The following is a 19,229-nucleotide window of genomic DNA, read 5'->3' on the forward strand; positions in this document are numbered from 1 at the left end:
ACTTTTGTAATGAAGACTTTTTAGCTTATTTATATTTACTAACAGTTACTCAATCAAATAGCTTATAGATATTCATACTAGATTAAGGCAAGAGCAAGTATTTATGCGTCGCTTTACTGTCCTTTGAAGTATTTAAACTTAAAATTGCCGTAAATTAAAAAAATAATCATACTTCTTGTATAACAATGCCATTTGATTATTTTATTTTATACACTGTAATTTACTCGAAATCATATCACTTATCATATATTATTCATACTATTACTTAATTCATTGATATATATTTTACGGTAGTAATTCAGTAAAAAGTTCAGTAAATATGATTCAAACTCCTATAAATAATATAATCCAAGTCAATCGCAATTTAATAATGCTGCATGTGTATTAATTCATAGACTCATCTCAATGGCATACGGGCAAATTGGCATGATCCAAGCTGCCGCTGGATTCTTCGTTTATTTTGTTATTATGGCTGAAAATGGTTTTCTTCCTACACATCTTTTCGGAATTCGAAAACAGTGGGATTCTAAAGCTATAAATGATTTAACGGATAGCTATGGTCAGGAATGGGTATGTTTTGATTTTTTTTTTTAATATGATATGAGCGTATTGAAATATTAATTGATAAGAAACAATCAGATTATATGTTAAGTATAAGGGAGGAATTTTCTTGCAATTTTCTGACTAAAGTATGCTATCAAGTATGATGCTTATAAGATATTGATCGAAATCTTTGTACATAATACAATGTTGAAATTCCCATCTAAAAATAGCCATTTTGTAATTGTACGCTTATATGCATAAATTGATATTCATTCAGAAGATTTTTAACATTATTGTATATATTTTCGTATAAGTTAGAAGATTTTATTTGTTCTTTTTTTACATATATTAATCTTTATTAACTATATTTTATTCAAAGAAATTTAGTATTCAATTTATCTTTATACATGTAAAGATAACAATATTATTATAAAGTCGCTAATAAAACATTTATGTATTTGGGAATATTTAATATTTCTACCATTGGAATTAGTTATAAATAAATTATTTAAAGCATATAACTTTATGTAATATTTCTTTTTATTATACTAATATTGAACGCGAATGAATTTCAATAATATCTAATCCATTTAACTATACTTACCTTTTAAGTAAAAGTATACATATTTTTTTTTCAAATATTATAAACATCTACTTGATATTATACTAATAAAATAAAAGAAAAGATTATTCTATTAAAGTACTAACAAAAAGTGAAAATACCATTGTAATCATACATTATTTTTTTTAACAGACTTATAGAGATCGTAAGACTTTGGAATTTACATGTCACACAGCCTTTTTTGTATCAATTGTAATTGTACAGTGGGCTGACTTGATTGTTTGTAAAACACGTCGTAACTCGATAATTCACCAAGGTATGAGAAACTGGGCACTTAATTTTGGCTTGGTCTTCGAAACCGCACTTGCCGCGTTCCTAAGTTACACTCCGGGAATGGATAAGGGTCTCAGAATGTTCCCGCTCAAGTATGTATTTTCTGCTAACACTTATTGAAATTTGTTAATATATAAAAAATATATAAAATAATATAAAAATTTAATATAATATATATTAAATATAATAATATATAATATAATATAATATAATATAAAAAATTTATAAATATTATTTTCAAGCTTTTAAATATACTGAAAGTCAAATATAAAAATTACAATGCTCGTAGTAACATGGCTACTTAAATTATAATAAAATTAAATTTTGTTTAAATAAATAAAAAAATTTCTTTGTATTCTATAATATTTTAAAAATTTTATCAAAATATTTATATTTTAGAAGTACACGTAGTGTATAAAAAATGTAGATATAAAATGTTGTATCATTTACTTGTGTCCAATGGTAGTATTTATTAAGTTATATTAGAAATGTTTTTTTTAAATTAAAAAAATAAGATTCGAGTGAATTTTTCTTGAAATATTAAATTTTAATTTTTGTTACTATCATTTTAAACTCTTAGTATTTATAATATTCTATTCTGTAAGTTTTGTAAAAACTATTGAACAATTTATTCATTTAAATTTGGTAACTTACGTGTAAACTATATAATCATATTTTTTATAAGTTTCTTTAAAATGAATAAAATATTATCATAAAATATTATAGTATTTATTGTTTTTTTACATATAATTTTTACATATAATTATGTTTCATAAGATATTAATAATATTTTTTGTAATCGCAGATTTGTTTGGTGGTTGCCAGCGATTCCTTTCATGCTCGCAATATTTATTTATGATGAAACGAGACGATTCTACCTTCGTCGATATCCAGGCGGTTGGCTTGAACAAGAAACTTATTACTAAATACACAACATGTAGAACGGGCGAGAGAGAGAGAGAGAGAGAGCGAAAGAAACTGAGGAAGAGGGAATAAGCAAGAGAAAGAGAAAAACAAGAAAATCGACAGACGCATACCCACGCAAAAAAGATAAAAATTTATTTATTATTATTACTACAAACACTATTACCACCACATCCAGCGATAGATATCAACAATAAATAAGTTATATAAATTATATATATATATATATATATATATATATCGAAGAATATATAATGATAGTAATAATATAGATTAGAATAATGAAAACATACATTTTACACGGAGCGCGCTTACAAAAATATATAAAAGATATGCCACTCTGCAGTGAGTCTATTGGATGGGTCAGTGATAATGAGATACGTTAAATTATAATATTTATAATAATTATAATCACTATAATAAAGTTGAAGATACTAGTTCTCGCTTGGCTCTAGATACTATATCTTAATCAATTATGGAAGTTATAAAACATAAAAAAAATGTGAAGTTGATGAGTTGCCGACGATTTTGTTAACAGAGTTAGCAGATCAAACTGATGTGAATGTTCCAACGCCAATTAAAAAATATACTAAAATACTTATTATTAATAGTGCTATAAAAATAATAATATATAGAAATAACAAAATTAATGAAAACAAATTTTTTTAAATCAAGACACGTGGGTTATGCAGCACTCGTAGTTTCGATGCTCTTTTAACGCAATTCAAAAATTCGTTGAGTATTTCTTCATAATTTCTTCGTGTATTGCTTGCGCAATGAATAGAAAAAAAGATAAATAAGTGGTTCAAAAGACGAAAAGCGTCATTAAAATCATCGGTGACTGGATATAATCCGAATAAAGAGAAACGTAAATAAATCCGAGAAACGTAAAAGTGTAAATACATTAAAACCTTAGAGATGGAGCGAAAGTAGTTATTAATAAATAAGAAGGAATGGTAGGGAACAGGAAAAGGATATTATGTAGAAAGGCCTAAAATGTCAAGGCATCAAGCGAAATAGAAAATAAAAATAAATCGTAAAAGTAACAATTAAAGTAGACTAAAATAAATAAATAAATAAATTATGAAGTAAGTAGCCAATTGATACAAGATTGAACACTGGAATCGATGGATAGTAGAGAATTTCGAAAAACAACAAATAAAAATGTAGAAAAAGAAAACACAAATAGACGTATCCGGACGTTAGACTCAATCTCAAGCTTGACAGGTGAGTGAGTATGCTTGGTTTTGGTATTCCTAGTGCATTGATAATTGCATAATGCCAGGGGACGATGTAACAATATATAAATAATACACACGTCTAGGAAAAGATGCGCACATTGCGCGTAGCACTCATTTTCGTAATAATGTTTTCAAATATAAAAAAGTATGAAAGAAAAATGAAGAGAAGATTCATACTAGACAAATAGAAAGAACAGAATTCTTAATATAGTGGATATCACAGGATTCTTAATATAGTGGATATCACAGAATTTATAATGCAAACACAATTGTTTTGTGATACTAATTTCTTAGACAAAAGTAAAAGAAATATTGAATAATTATTAAATTAATGAAAAAATAAATAGTTAAGATGATCACAATGATAAAACTTTGGACATTTTGGAGAAATTAAATTAATGAGATTTGCTATAGAGATTGGAGCATACCCTAAAATGAAATAAAACTGATAATTTACGAGATTATCTTATTCTTATCAATGTCATGGATCACTCAGAATAATTGCTAAGCGAAGAAAAGGGCGTCGCCGTAATTTATCCGAGTAATCCGAAAAAATTCAAGTACAAGCGAAAGTTTGACACATCCAACACCAATAGAACAAGCATATGAATTTCAGCAACCGTATCTTATAAATGTTTCAGGCAAGAAAACAGAACTTAAAAAATCTAAACATATGTAGCATGGAAGGCAAGCCTTTGCTACACGGATATCGCATGGCACCGATAATCTTCGTATGCTATTATAAGATTGAAAAATTAATATAAGAGCAAGAATATGTTGATTCGCCACACTCTAGTTGACGAAGTTACAAATATAAAAGATAATTAAATAAAGTAGAAAAATATTGCGTTCCAGTATTTGTTATTATTATTAAGCATAAAAAAAATTAAGAATTCAAACATATTATTTGGTTTGAGTTTTATTCGAATAGCTAATACATCAGACCTCAATACATATATTCACATGTATAACATTTTATTAGAATTCTTGTACGGAAATAGAGCTAGAAAACGACGAGAATAGAACAGCGAATGTTTTAAATAAAGAAGAAAAGAAGTGCTGATAATAGGAAATGGAGAGACAAAAAATGGAACAATGTTGGCTAGTATTATAAATATTTAACGCTTAAATAAACATCATTACCATTTAAGAAATATTTAATTAAATTCAATAAGAAAATGAAATAATTGATAGAAAGAAAAAGATAAAAAACGAGTTATGTAATTAATATGCGAGTAATTTTCAGAATGAATATTGTGTATTGCGAAGTAAAGAGTGATCGAAAAATAGCGAAAAAAATAAAAAAGGATAAAATAAGTATAAATATACAAGGGAATAGCGTTAATATAATTGATTAGGAAGAACAATATTATGAAAAATAATTTAATGATCAAATTGTAATACATGCGATGATAGTTATAAAATTGGAAAGGTATAAGTAGAGAAAACTTAATTTGAAAGTTGCAAATTACATACAAAAGTAAAATTTAACAAAAAAAGTTATAAGTTAAATGCTGTTGTAGAGTGAAGTGAGAGATTGCGAAAAATAAATAAATACGTAAACGTAACGTTTAGGTTTTTCTGTAGGTTACTACCACTAGGCAACACCAACGGATAGTAAAAGACAGTGAAAGGTCGTTATAGGAAACAAAGTCTCAACATAAACAAAATGATAAAATATTGAAAAAATCAGAGAATTCCGGAACGCTGAACACCCTGTCCCATAACTCCTTTACATTATATTCGGAAGGTAAACTCCAATATAAGGCTCTAACTGCAAAAAAGACTTACATGTTTGTTATTATGTCAAATGGAGAGACTAGGAATTCGTAGAATCTTTAACTAATCATTTCTGAGGTATCATAACAGATATCGAAGTAGATCGTGTGAGTTTTTTTTAATTTTTAAAGAATTGCTTAAAATATGTCATGGAAAAAAAGAAGAAAAATAAAGCCATCGCTGCAGAACAACAATTTCTGTGTTACGATTCCTTTTGCAGGTGTGTTAACGATTGTTGAATATAAAGAATGAGAAGTAGAAAACATACTTCGCCGTCGCGACGACTTCTAGACTCACGTGAAGAAATGTAAGCGTCGATGTGTCAATATCGATAGGAACGAAGATCCACTTTCGACACTGTATTCCTGCAATGACGCATAGAACGGTACTTTTATAGGCTTTTTGTCGCAATAGCGAAGTCTTGGCCATGTTTTCTCCTACCGCATTCGAGGGAAAAAAGTAATCGCACGTGGCGATATGGGTCGAGAGGCTCCAGCGTGTGGACGCCTTCGCTGGAGTTCCAAGGTGAAAGCACCATCCTTAGCTCCCCTGACATATTCTCCGTTTACGATCACGGGGAGTCAGAATTGATATTATTACTTTCTTCCTCTGTTCCTCTTCTTTCTTGGACTTATTCGCTTTCGCAGTAGATACTTGAACGCGCTGGGACGGAGAGGCGTGGAAGAGCGCGCGCGACTGGTACGAACACATGAAAAGAATGAAACGGAAGAAATCGCCTCGCGGATCAAATTCGTAACTCTGTAACTCCAGAAAACGATCCTCTCCTTGATGTCTGTTCATGTCAATCAATCGTAGAGATACCACAAAATGACTAGTTGAAGACTATCATAACACCTTTATTATATTACTAATGCACGCAGACAGAAACATGGACAGAGAGTGAGAGAGAGAGAATTGAGACAGAGAACAAACATTCATAACAACAAAGGCGTCATAAGTTTTGTTTAAGTATCGAAAGCGACTACATATGAAACTATTCTACAGTTGTTAATGCACAGGGTGTTCCGCAATCCGGCGGCCTTGAGTAGGAGAGGCCAACAAAAACAAAATGCTTCGAATGTCGCCTCTCACTTTAGGCTAATAATTTAAACATTTATAGTATAATGATTAATAATAATTATTATAATTATATAATTAATAAGAACAGTAACGATAATATATTACATATTACAGTAAGATATTATTAGATGTAATTATTATACATGGTTTAGTCTAGATTGTGTTATTGAAGAAAAAAATGAAAGTGAAGTATATAATGGAATAAAAATAGAACGACGACGGAAGATAATAAGATGAAGTTGGTATAATAGATTAGGCAACAAAAAAATAAAAGGATAGGAACAACTTTTAATAAATTAAAATAACATAAATAATAATTCGTAAACGACTAGTATATAAGAAAGTTGAGAATAGATTAAAATTGACAAAGTAAACAAAAAGTAAAAGAAAAAACCACAAGAAACATTTTCTGGCGTAACGCCATTCATACGAATATCTAATGATCTTGTGACGGACTCAACGGGATGATAAGACGCTTCATTGTTTACACTTGTAATTTAATACTTCTGGCTCTTTTCTGATTAAATGATGTCGTTAATATTTTTTTTACATATATTGCTTTTTTTATTTATATAAATATTCTGGCTCTATAATATACTAATATGTGCTTAAAAAAAGTGTTCGTAACCACGATGAATTTTAATAAAATTTTAATCGATTTTTTGGCTACTTTGTTTCATTTAAATCGGTCTTTTTTGTATACATACTCATACGTATATTGCATATAAACTTATTTGTTTAGTAATCAGATCTTTCAATTTTGTTCTCCATATTTATTCGTATATTCAACTTTGTATTAATTTATTAAATTGTTTGTTGAGTACTAGTTTAATGAAAACTCGAGATTTCTTATGAAATAATAGAAAAATAATCCACAATATCAACGAGAAAGATAATAAAAGTCAAATAATGAACGTGAAATCGAGTTACTTCAATTTTTCACTTTGTATAATCATGTAGATTTGGCAAACGATAAAGTAACCAATTAGGTAGAACAAAATTCTCGTATTCAGCCAAAAAGAACAATGTTCACATCGTGAAGTAACTGATTCAACCACATAAAAAAGTATATGAATACTTTTTCAAACATGAATCAAGCTTTATAAATGTATGTTCATGTAATATAATACTATGCGTACGGATAATAATCTATATGATAATATCGACTTGCTATATTCCAGATTTACAACTGCTTACATGCAAACGCTTTTAACTACATACATGCACTAGCGATATTCATCATCGTTTCGTATGATAAATATAAACGATAATAATATAGAGTAACACTGATTTTTCGATAAATCATTGATGAGTATAGAGAAAATTTTTGCCCTTTTACTTTTTTATGGGTTGAATTGACAATAATTTTACAAGTCCTCATTTTTCTAATTTAAAATTACAAAAGAAGGCGAATCAAATAAAATAAATGGTAATCGATTTACGGAAAGCACGTGAAAAACTTCGGCCCTGCGCAGCCCGCCATCCATTCAACATACATACATACATGACCCGGAACCATACACTTGCGACTTTATCATTTTAAATGATTTATGAAAATGATGTAAACATGACAATGATTTAAACAGTAACAAAAAATAAAAAAATATTGAATAATGTTTAATAATATTGTACATATTTTAAATAATTGAAAGAACAGGCAGATAGATCGTACGTGGTCGGAAAACAGTACGTGTGTTTTTGCGCGCTGAGCCTAATGATGCGTATTCGGGCACAAATGCACACGCCAATTACTCCCTCCACTTTTGCGTTTTTTCTTAGCACCGAATACACGAATAAAACATTGATATTTAATTACACAAAACGAAATAACAGACGTACACACGCACACATCCATACACACAGAAAAAATCGAAGGAATGAGAAACAAGGAAAAAGCAAGCAGAGCAAGCGACATAAGTATGCCTACGTATACACGCGTTCGTGAGTTATATGACATCAAAGAGTATTAAGCTTCTGTAGGTTCCATCAAAGTGCTTATTAAATTTTCTGTTAAGGATAAACGGCTAAGAAAAGTGTATTGTTAAAAAAGTAAAGTAGACGCTTATGTGAAAATGAAAACATGTTAATATGTGATTTTCACTTTAGCCGGCTATCATGATTAAATTGTATTAAATTATGCTGGACTGGGGATTATTCAATGGTTAATTCAATTATTCGATTCAATAATAGCATTTTGAACGTAAATACCGATCCTAAATTTTAAATCCACACGGACACAACGCAAATTCCGATGTAAAATTCTTTAAGATTCTTACCGGAATTATGATCACGTTTACATACCTTAACATTTTACACTGACAATTGTATTATATTGATATCGTGTAATCAAGTTTCTGTAAATCTTCAGATTTTTATGGAACTGTCATTTACATTTTGTTTTTATGATTCATAATAGTATGGCAAAATAGGCGGAGTTAGCAATAAACAATTCCTACTTTTGTAATTCGTATAGTTTTAAATAACTTTCAGTGAAATTTCAATTAATGAATTCCATGATCGGCATACACACGAGAATTAAAACAAAGCAAAGTGTTATCTAAGGCAGGAATGAAGGTGGAACTACAAACAAAAGTGCGCGCGCGATGGTAACTTATAATTGCGAATCTACAGTGAAATAAGGATAGAGAGAAAAACACACTGCTCTATAATCAAATTCTCATAATTTCTTATTGACATTTTTCTTCGTGTAATTATTATACCAATAAATTCTGTTTTCACACATAAATACATTAAGAAAATACAAAGAAAGAACAAACGAGAGACATTGTCCAACCCAAGTGTCATTACTTTTGATGTTAAATAAAAAATACATAATTAATAGCAGCATCTATTATTCAGAGCCTTAATATTTAAAACAATTTTTTATTTGATTATAATTGCAGAGGACAAAAAACAACGGTGGGTATAAAATATTCCATTACTTTATTATACAAATTTAAACATTTTACCTTATCTAACAATCTTCAGAATTTTGTAATTATTAAAAATATATTTAATAACATTTTTTTAAAATATGGATTTAAATAAATAGAAAATAGGTTTTTGTTTATATAAAATATTTTTATAATATAACTAATATTGAATTTACAGATATAAAATAAAGAACTTATAATTTTTATGAAAAGATAAGAATAATTAAAACATTTAATGTCTAAAAATTACTTTAAAAATAAAATTTATTAAAAACAATAATACTTTATGTTTTTAGTATGAAAATAATATCCCAGTATATTAAACTGTATTGATAATTCTGCATCATTTTCCAAATTTCCAAATTCTTGTTAATTATATACTATTATTCTTAATTACAAAATATTAAATATAAGTACAATATGAAATACAATTCTTATGGTATAGTATAATTTTTAAAACTCATTTATAACATTATGAAATGTATTTTCTAATCATCACAATATAGAAAATTATAAAATTTCAAATGTATTCTAAATCTGGATTATCTAATTGTACATTATCTGTATCCTTTTTTATTTTCTTCTTTCTTAACCTTTCAATATATTTTTTTAATTTACCTGTTTTTTTCAGTTCTTCGTATTGACAAGTCAAATTCATAATCCGTTTATTGGCTTTAAATTACAAAAATGTTAAATTATTATAAAATTTTGCATTAATCATCTATAATATAAATAAAATATTTACATTTCTTTTTAAAATTAGGCTTTCTCCCAGTTTTTATTGCAGATACAATTTCTTGATTTTCTTCTTTGACTTTTTGTTCTCTTTCTACTTGTTTATTCTCTTCAGTAAGTTGATTTTGCAACCTTTGTATTAGGTACTCAATTTTCTTAATTTGCTTATCATCTTTCTCAATCTCCAATTCTCTTTTTAAATTTTTTAAATCATTTTCTCGAACTTCAGTAAGAAATGAATAAGAATTTTTAAAAGCTTTTGGATTAAATTGACCACAAAGACTATCAAATCTAGGATCTCTTATCATTCTTTTTTTAACAGGTATTACTTCACGAAATCGCGAAACCTGTTTTTTTGATGTTTCTTCGCGAGGTCTATTTTTATTTTCTCGTTTAAATTTAATTGTTCTTACATTTTTTAGTCCAAATATTGCTGTATTGTAAACTTTTATTCCTAATTTTTCTTTGAGTTCATGTAAATTTTCAAAACTCATCTCAGACAGTTCTTTTCTGATTTCCTTCTGAAATAAAATATGGATTGTATTAAATATATTCTAATATATAAATAATTTATTTGGAGGATAATTATAGTTAAAAACTAACTCCTTACGTATTCAGTCCAAAAATTACATATATTTAATTAATATATAATATATGTATTTTATTTTGAAATATTAATTACATTTGATTTAGGTATATGTTACTACAATTATACACATCATATACTAAAATAGTTTATTTTAATTATTTTCAAATCTGAGTTCTGAAATGATATTATTGGTGTATGTTTAATATAAAGTATAATTCTGAATAAATAAAATTGAATAATAAATTTGATTGTAAATGTATATTAAACATTTTATATAGATGTATCATTATTAAATTTAAAAATTCAAATAATTTGAAATAATTAACCTCAAATAGTGGTACAATATTGCTTTGTTCTATTTTTATATTGTATCAAACGATCATATTTTTCTTACCTGATCTTTATCTTTATCAAGTAAAATATCTGTCTCATTATCATTCATTTTCTATGAAATAAATTTAGTTAAAAAAATAATATACTTTAATATTCAACTTCAAACGATTGGTTAAATTTGTTTTGTATGTTTCTTTTGTAAAGTTTACATTGTCGTTCTTAGTTGCACTGTGATTAGTAATAATATATAAATTTCTTAAATAATTTGAAGTAAATACAAATGTTATTTGATTAAATTAAAATTCAAATAAAATTAATATTGTTTGTAAAAATAAAATAAATTTAAACAAAACTATAAAAATATAATTATATTATTTTAAAACAATAAATTACTTGTATGATAAAATTCGGTTATATATTAGCATTCCATATTTATTAATGGATATAAAATAATAAAATGTATTTCACTTATATAAAATTATATTATTGTTTAAATTATGCATAAAAGATTTAAATTTTCTAAAAATTAAAAAATTCTTATATTAAATTTATTAAATCAACCTGATTTTTAAACGCATGAAAATACAACTATTATTCCATTATGAACAATATTCAACCGTAACGCTTTTTGATTTATCTACTTAACTGATGCATCAGATTGTAACGCTTGTTAGTTCAGTGGAAACTACTTGACAAAATGGCAGGCGTTCTGTTTGAGGATATTTTTAACGTTAAAGATATTGATCCAGAAGGAAAAAAATTCGATAGGGGTGAGTTGAATTATTAATATTGGTCGCTGTTTAATTAAATTTTTATTGCTATCATTTATTTTCATTATATTATGATTTTAAATCATTAATAATTCCAACGGTGACAAAATTGCCGGGAAGCACATGGCTTGATTATGTTTTTTCACAAATAACTGTACTGTGTACCATTTTAATATTTAATCAATTGTTTATGTTTCTATATTTTAAATTCAAAAAGTTAATTTTACACAATTAAAAATTTATTTATATTTCACCCCATAAATATATAATTAACTGATTGAAAAAATAATAGTACAATTATTTGTCGTCCATAATATTAATAATATTGAATTTAAATTATCTTTTTCATTTAAAAAAGGAAATATAATAATTTATGATTTGTACATTATATTATGTATTAATATATTTTTTATTATAAAAAGTGATTAACTAATATAAAAATAAATAGTTTGATAATTTTTTAGTTTATAATTAATAATAGTTTGATCTCATATAAATAATTATTTTATGTGTTAAAAAATATGCTCTCTATGTTAATATGTTTCTTATAGCATTTTTTCATAAAAACATCTTTTATACTTTTAATATAAATATTAATAGTTTCTGTAAATTATTGTAAACAATCCATATTTTATATATTTCATAAATATATATTTAATAATTCAAAAATTTCAATGTTGAATTTTAGTAAAATATATTATATTTGAATAAATTATTTTCTTCAATAATTAACTTGAAAAATAGCTGAGAGTGGAAGTTTAGAGGTTATGTTAAAAAATAAATTATAGGTAAAAGTAAAATAATTAATAAGCTAGAAAATGCTACAATTAAGAAATTGAATTATTTTTAAAACTAATTTATTCAAGTTTTATATATTCTAAGAATTATTAAATTTATCGAATGAAAGGTATTATGTAAATAAGTTTAAAAATTGTATAATTTTCTAATATATTCATAATAAAATAACCTTTTTTTTTTACAAAAAATTAAATTATTTACAGACAATTTTAATTCTTTGGCATACATATAAATTAAAACAATATATTACAAATTTAAAATAATATTAACTTAATTCAAATTCATTAATAGACGAGGAAAGAAGAAAGTAAATTTTTAAGATTTGTATTACTTATTAATATTTTTGTCTATGCCGATTGAAAATAGCATAGATAACTTAATTCTTATTTCTATATAATTTAAATACTTCAAATATTATGTTTTACTTTAGCAATATTGTCTAAAATCTATTGAACAATCAATTAGAAATGTTATTAATATTTAGGAATCTTATTTTATGTATATTGTTGTAATATTGCAATACTTTCAATAAAAGTTAAGAATGCTTGAAAATTTAAGTACATAAATATATACGACTAGATCGGTAGTTTTATTTATATTTTAAATGCAAGTACATAGTCATTAATAATCAAAAACGAATTCGACTAAACAACAAATTATATTATTATATTTAATTTAAAATTAAAAAATAGTATTTTTTTACAATAAACAATGACCAAGGAATATATTATAAATTTAAATACAACATGAATTTATATATTAAAATTATTTTTAAATTGCAATTATAGTTTTATCCAAATAACAAATTTTCCGAAAAATTTATTATATCAAAAAAGCAATAAAAATAATGCAATGTTAATACTATATCATGTCAACTATTAATCGTTTAAAAATTACTTATTTTAAATTTTCTTATAAACATAGGCAAAAATTTATGTGCGATTATTAACATGACCATGTATATTCAAGTAAGATTGAATAATGTTGTGTTTCTTAATTTCTGAGTTGTTGCAATGTTTTTTGTTTTTAGCAATTTATCGACTTATCGGTATTTAAAATTTTCATCATTTTAAGAAAAAACGTGAAAAATAATATTTCTAATACACTGTTGATTATAAAATCTGTTTTTTTTTTAACATAAACATTTATTATTCTAGTGTAAATATAAATTTTGAATTTGTAATAAACTATTTTCAAATTTAAATTTATATAAATTTAAGTTTATTATTTCAATTTACTTTTATATTGTTTTAATTTTTTGAATATAATCAGAAAATAATACTTAAATTTATATTAAAGTTACATTGATACTACGTTTCATATTAATTTGATTAATTAAAACTAGAGTTCTATTGTAATCTTCTTTACGATCTTTCTATATTAAAATAAATATAGTGTTTAGTTACACTAAAGTTTAGCGATTTATTTATACAATAAATTTATCTTTTAATTCATTAAGTTAAACTAATTATTTATATTTATCGGATTTTGAGTTTTCTATTTTAATAAATATCAATATCTTATTAATACAAATTCATATTAATATTAAAAAAGTGGAAAATACCCGATTTATGTAATGTTATTTTAGTTATAATTTTCGAATAAACTTACTGTTTTGTTTATATTTATTTCTGCCATTGGTAATTATTCATTTAAATACGATGTTAAATGTTTATACATTTTAATTAAGTGGATAGAATCCTTTAAAAATCTACAATTAATTATATTTTTATATTTTATTTTAATGCATAATTATAAATTTTCAATACTTTGAGTTATTACCTGCATTTTATTAAATGTTGAATATAATAAAAGTAATTTAAAATAGCAACATTTTAATACAATTAAGAATAATTATTCAATTTTTTACACAAAGCATTCAATAAAATTAATCAAATATTTTGAAACAACTGTATCATAATTAATGAATCAACTAGAATTTCTTTATTTCATACGTAATATAGTAGCATTTATAGTAGAATTTTAAAAAGTAATGTTACTTCATCGGTCATGGCAACTATAATACTTTGTGTAATCTAATATCATTTAAATATATTTCAATTACGTTTTGAAAATAGTTCTTCATCGTGTTATTTTTCACTCATTCTATTATATTTGACCTAGTTTGGAAAATTCTTCAAAAATATAAAAGCATGTATTTATATGAATGTTTACCCACATTATCATCATTTTCATAATTATTGATTGAATTATTTATATTATAAAGTAGAACAACACTATTACAAGTTAAGAGTAGCTTATGTTTCATAAAAGATGTATAGTCAACAAATAATTGCATTTTTAAGAAACGTAAAGCAAACAGTTTTGCTTCAGTAGAAAATTTTTACGGGCTAAATAATTGATACATGCGAAAAACTGTGATGCCTAATGTACAAGTCTGCTATACAGTTAGATAATATAATGGGATTGCTTTCTTGGAATATAATGATTAAAAAAGAAGATCTAATTATTCATAGTAAAAAACGAAGGATAATTAAACTAATTGTAATACGTGTAGCACCCAGTATTACCAATATCTGAAATTTCGTTTTATTTTTCTTTTCTTCTTTTGTTTTTATAATCAAGAATGTAATTATTTTCATTTTTCTATTTTATATATTTTGATTAATTTTAATTTATTTATTTTATAAATAATTACTATGTCATTCATTATTTAAGGTTTTTAAGTTATTGTTTGCATATATATTTGTATCGATATATAATTATAACTATAATAGTTGCATCATAATTATTAATTAGCATATACGAGCTCGTTTTTATAATTATACAATTATAATCAATATAATCATATACTGAATATAATTTTTTAAATTCTCTAATCTTGACATATACTGATCATTTACTTCTTGAACCACAAATACATACGTATATAAAAAATAATTGTTCAAGCGATTTTTGAATGTACTAAGATAAGTGAAAAAGTTATAAGTTGAATTGCTAGTCCTTATACATTTAATAATATAGCTTACGTGTTATGGGATACCTATTAATGTTTTACAGCTTTGTCAGTTATGATTTAATATTTTGACTTATAATCTTAAATTCGGAACTATTTTCATTACTTGTTCATTTTATCCAATTTTTCAAAAAATAAATGTATTTACTTGGGTTTTTAAATTATGTAACTATTTATTGCAAATTCAATTTAATAAAAATTATATATAATATATAATTATATATTATACTAATTTGTCATAATTTCATAATTAATAGAAGGATATTTTATTTTTATTTTATGATTATATTATATGTTAATTTTTTTTATAAGTAGAATCGTTGAAATAAGTAAAAAGTGTGGTATATAAATGAAACATTATAAACATTATTATATTAAATTGTTAACAAAAAATATAATTACAATATTGTCATTTTACTTTTTGGAAAAAATTAATCTAATTTATTTATACAACGGAGAGTTACATGCAATTGTAAATACTAATGTTATTTTAATAATTAAAACAAAATTTTAACATAACAATATAATTTTTATATTATTTCTACGATACAAATTATGTACTACATGATCGATTAAATGTTTAGTCAGAGTAATTTTTGATAAGCTAAAATGAAAATATCCGTTTGCAGATACAACGTAAGCAAATTCATATTATGCAAATGTTTGTGTATGTTTTTATTAATTTGTTTTTATTTTTTTATTATTTTTTATTTTTTTTATTTTTATTTTTTTTTAATTTATTAAATTAAATTAAATTTATTAAAAAAAATAAAATAAATTTATTAATTAATATTCTTATTAAATTGAATTTCAAATGAATTTTGAGCAAAGCTCTTATCGAGAATTTAAAGTGCTGAATATTATTGTATTTTTAACATACCATTAAATCATAAACAATGATCATTCTTTTAAATGACTGAAGAGAAAGTATAAAGTATTACGTGCGGAACATTAGATAGTCTAGATGTGTAAAAAAAAGAGAAAGAAAATAAAAATTAAACATCGCGAACGAGTGAGAGAATGAAAGAGTGAAAAAGAGTAAAACGATATAATCGGAAAAACAAAATGAATTATGGCAGATTTTGGCAGCGATTCTAAGGAAAGGGACGACACGTTCAAAGGGGGAGAGAGAGATTGACTGATCTATGCAGCAAGGAAGCTCTCGAGCGAAGCCTCAGTAGCAACTAGAGAGCAACATCGCATTCGTATAACGTGAACTCGGGGTGGGGATGACTGTTGACTGTATATAGGTGTCTTTCTCTCCCTTGCATGCTTGCTCATACTTGCCCTATCTTATGTAAAAACTTTTGAAGCCTTGCTGAAACGGCATAAGAGCTGTAAGGTGGAGGGGCGATATACGTTATATACATATGCGAATTCTATGAGAGTAGAGCAGAAGCTTCAAGGATCAAAGTAAGAGAAAGGAAGAGGGAGAACGCCGTATATCGTTCAATGGACGGAGAGAGGCATTGGGTAAGAGGAAACACGTGCTAGAGCGCGCGTAGAGATACGATTTGCTGCTGCTACTGTTTTGTTGACACGGTCAAGGTCAAGCTCATATTGAAGGTCGTAGGAGAAAATGTCATCTCAAGAACGAGCATCTCTTCTATGCCACTCATACATATACGCGCGTGCGCTGAATGTTTTAATAATGCAGTCACGACACGATTATCACCTCTGTTCGTCATTATGTTCGTATTTTTCATTTTTATCAGTTATAGTAGTTTATATTTGCTAAAGTGAATTACTCAAATTTTCCTTGCTAATACTTTTGCTCGTTAAGAGTTGTGGCGGGAGTGGCCTCAAGTAAAGATGAAATTTAAGGAGCATAAACATACGCAAACAAGGTGCAATCTTGTTTTATGATAACAATGAATGAGCATGTATGATATCATATATGTGCGTTAGAGAATTTTTTTGGATATTTAAAGATGTAAGCTAAGGCAACACGATAAATTATTGTACAAGTTTTTACGTTTTAGACATTTCATTTAATGTACTACCTTTTTTTAATTTTTTTCTATTCTAATTAGTAGTTTTAACATTTCCCTCCGAATTTTTATAACTGTTAATTATTTTATTATAATTGTTTAGATATTTTATACCAAATAATTTATTGAAATGAAAATATTATTTACAAATAATATATTTCAAATAAGACTAGTTTGTAATGCTAGTACACACTAAATTATCGTTGTACTTCTGATTATATATGATCTATATTTTTATTACAATTTTAAGTAACAGTTACTAAAATGTATGCACAACAATTATCTTAACATTTTAATATTTATTTTCCACCGAAATGTTGAATTTTTAACATACGTAATATTTCATATGTTTTGAATATTTTTTTTTAATTTTAGAATATTTTTTTTTAATTTTAGAATATTTTTCACCAATAAATTGATATTTAGGACAATGTAAAGTTTCATTATCAAGTTTAAATATTGCATACAAGTATTTAAAAATTACAATTATTGATTTAATATGAAAAATATTTTTTGTATGTTTTATAGCTTTAAAATTTTGTTTTCAACATACAAGTTTTAAACTATCTAGGTTCTATAAGCATTGAGAAAAGTGTATATCTAGTATAATAAACATAAGTTAAAAATTATACTTATTTATTATTGTTAGTTTATAACATTAAAAATTAATATATTAAAAATATTTAGAGATATATAATTGATAGTTTGTGTATATTTTTGCACCTTTAATTGTAATGTATGGTATTTCAAGTTTATTATACAGAGTGTAGAATATTCATATTCTTTATACATATATGAATTAATATCGATAATATAATTAAATATCACTTGAACAAACAAGCATATTAACAAATTTGCCCACAAAACTATGCTATTTTCTGTCAATTAAATAAACCATTTCTAGTCATTAATTAAATTTTATTTTGTATAAACGAAAAGAATAATTATTAACATAATTCTTCAATTCAGAACTTTCAGTTTTACATTTAAGGATTTTAAGAATCCATTAAGTTAATGAATCTTCTTTAATTTATAATTCAGTTTTTGTAACAGACTAAAAATTCCTAATGAACTAAAAATAAGATATTGTATTTTTTGCAGAGATTTACTGTATAAATTTGTAAATTCTGATATATAACTTTAAATCTTGTTATTGCCATTAATATTTGATCTTTTTATTAAATAAAATTAATTGTTCAAAATACTTTAAAATATAAAATTCCATTTGCTATATTAAAATTATTTAATACTCATTGTACTTAGTAGTAATATTATTCAGTTACTGCAACTTACATGTTAAACATGAAATGGATTTTACGAAGACTGTTTATGTTATTCAATTTAACACAATGTTTGAATTATATAATTTTTTGGCTATTATTAAATTGTAATTTCTTAAATATTTGATTGTGCATTTATTTATTTATATTTATTTAAGTTTCATTTATGTATAAAATAGTTTTAAATTTTATATATTTATGATTTAATTGTACCTTAATTGTAATGTAATTTACCTACTATGCAAAATCATAATTTATTAAATATGACATTTCACTTAAATCAATATTTCATTTTAAATTACGTGCAAAAAGACAGATCGAATGGTATATAGTTTCATACTAAGTTGAAAAATATGTTTTA

General features: G+C 24.8%; 3 protein-coding genes across 10 annotated transcripts in view; 2 read left to right on the forward strand and 1 right to left on the reverse strand.

Moving 5' to 3' along the window:
- Window positions 1–2,414, forward strand: part of Atpalpha (sodium/potassium-transporting ATPase subunit alpha) — a 70,142-nt gene extending 67,728 nt beyond the window's left edge. For all 7 annotated transcript variants that reach the window (XM_011505661.1, XM_011505654.1, XM_011505683.1 and 4 more), the window contains 3 exons: window positions 396–570; window positions 1,298–1,530; window positions 2,244–2,414. In XM_011505661.1, coding sequence (XP_011503963.1) covers window positions 396–570; window positions 1,298–1,530; window positions 2,244–2,364 — 529 coding nt within the window. In that variant the 3' untranslated portion in view covers window positions 2,365–2,414. The remainder of the gene's footprint in view (window positions 1–395; window positions 571–1,297; window positions 1,531–2,243) is intronic.
- Window positions 2,415–9,889: 7,475 nt separating this feature from the next.
- Window positions 9,890–11,205, reverse strand: LOC105367085 (ribosomal RNA processing protein 36 homolog). The gene is made up of 3 exons (XM_011505715.1): window positions 11,114–11,205; window positions 10,141–10,651; window positions 9,890–10,067 (listed from the first exon to the last, which is right to left on the reverse strand). Exons 1-3 carry the CDS (start codon window positions 11,159–11,161, stop codon window positions 9,916–9,918), a joined length of 711 nt encoding a protein of 236 aa, XP_011504017.1. The 5' UTR covers window positions 11,162–11,205; the 3' UTR covers window positions 9,890–9,915.
- A 508-nt stretch (window positions 11,206–11,713) lies between these two features.
- The window catches only part of Rpb8 (DNA-directed RNA polymerases I, II, and III subunit Rpb8), a 78,711-nt gene continuing 71,195 nt past the window's right edge, over window positions 11,714–19,229 (forward strand). For both annotated transcript variants that reach the window (XR_913045.1, XM_011505726.1), the window contains exon 1: window positions 11,714–11,822. Coding sequence is in view for 1 of the 2 variants with exons in the window: in XM_011505726.1 (XP_011504028.1) it covers window positions 11,750–11,822 (73 nt within the window). In the remaining variant the exon portion in view is untranslated. The remainder of the gene's footprint in view (window positions 11,823–19,229) is intronic.

The sequence above is a fragment of the Ceratosolen solmsi genome, unplaced genomic scaffold, assembly GCF_000503995.2.
Source record: "Ceratosolen solmsi marchali unplaced genomic scaffold, CerSol_1.0 scaffold7, whole genome shotgun sequence".
Lineage (NCBI taxonomy): Eukaryota > Metazoa > Arthropoda > Insecta > Hymenoptera > Agaonidae > Ceratosolen > Ceratosolen solmsi.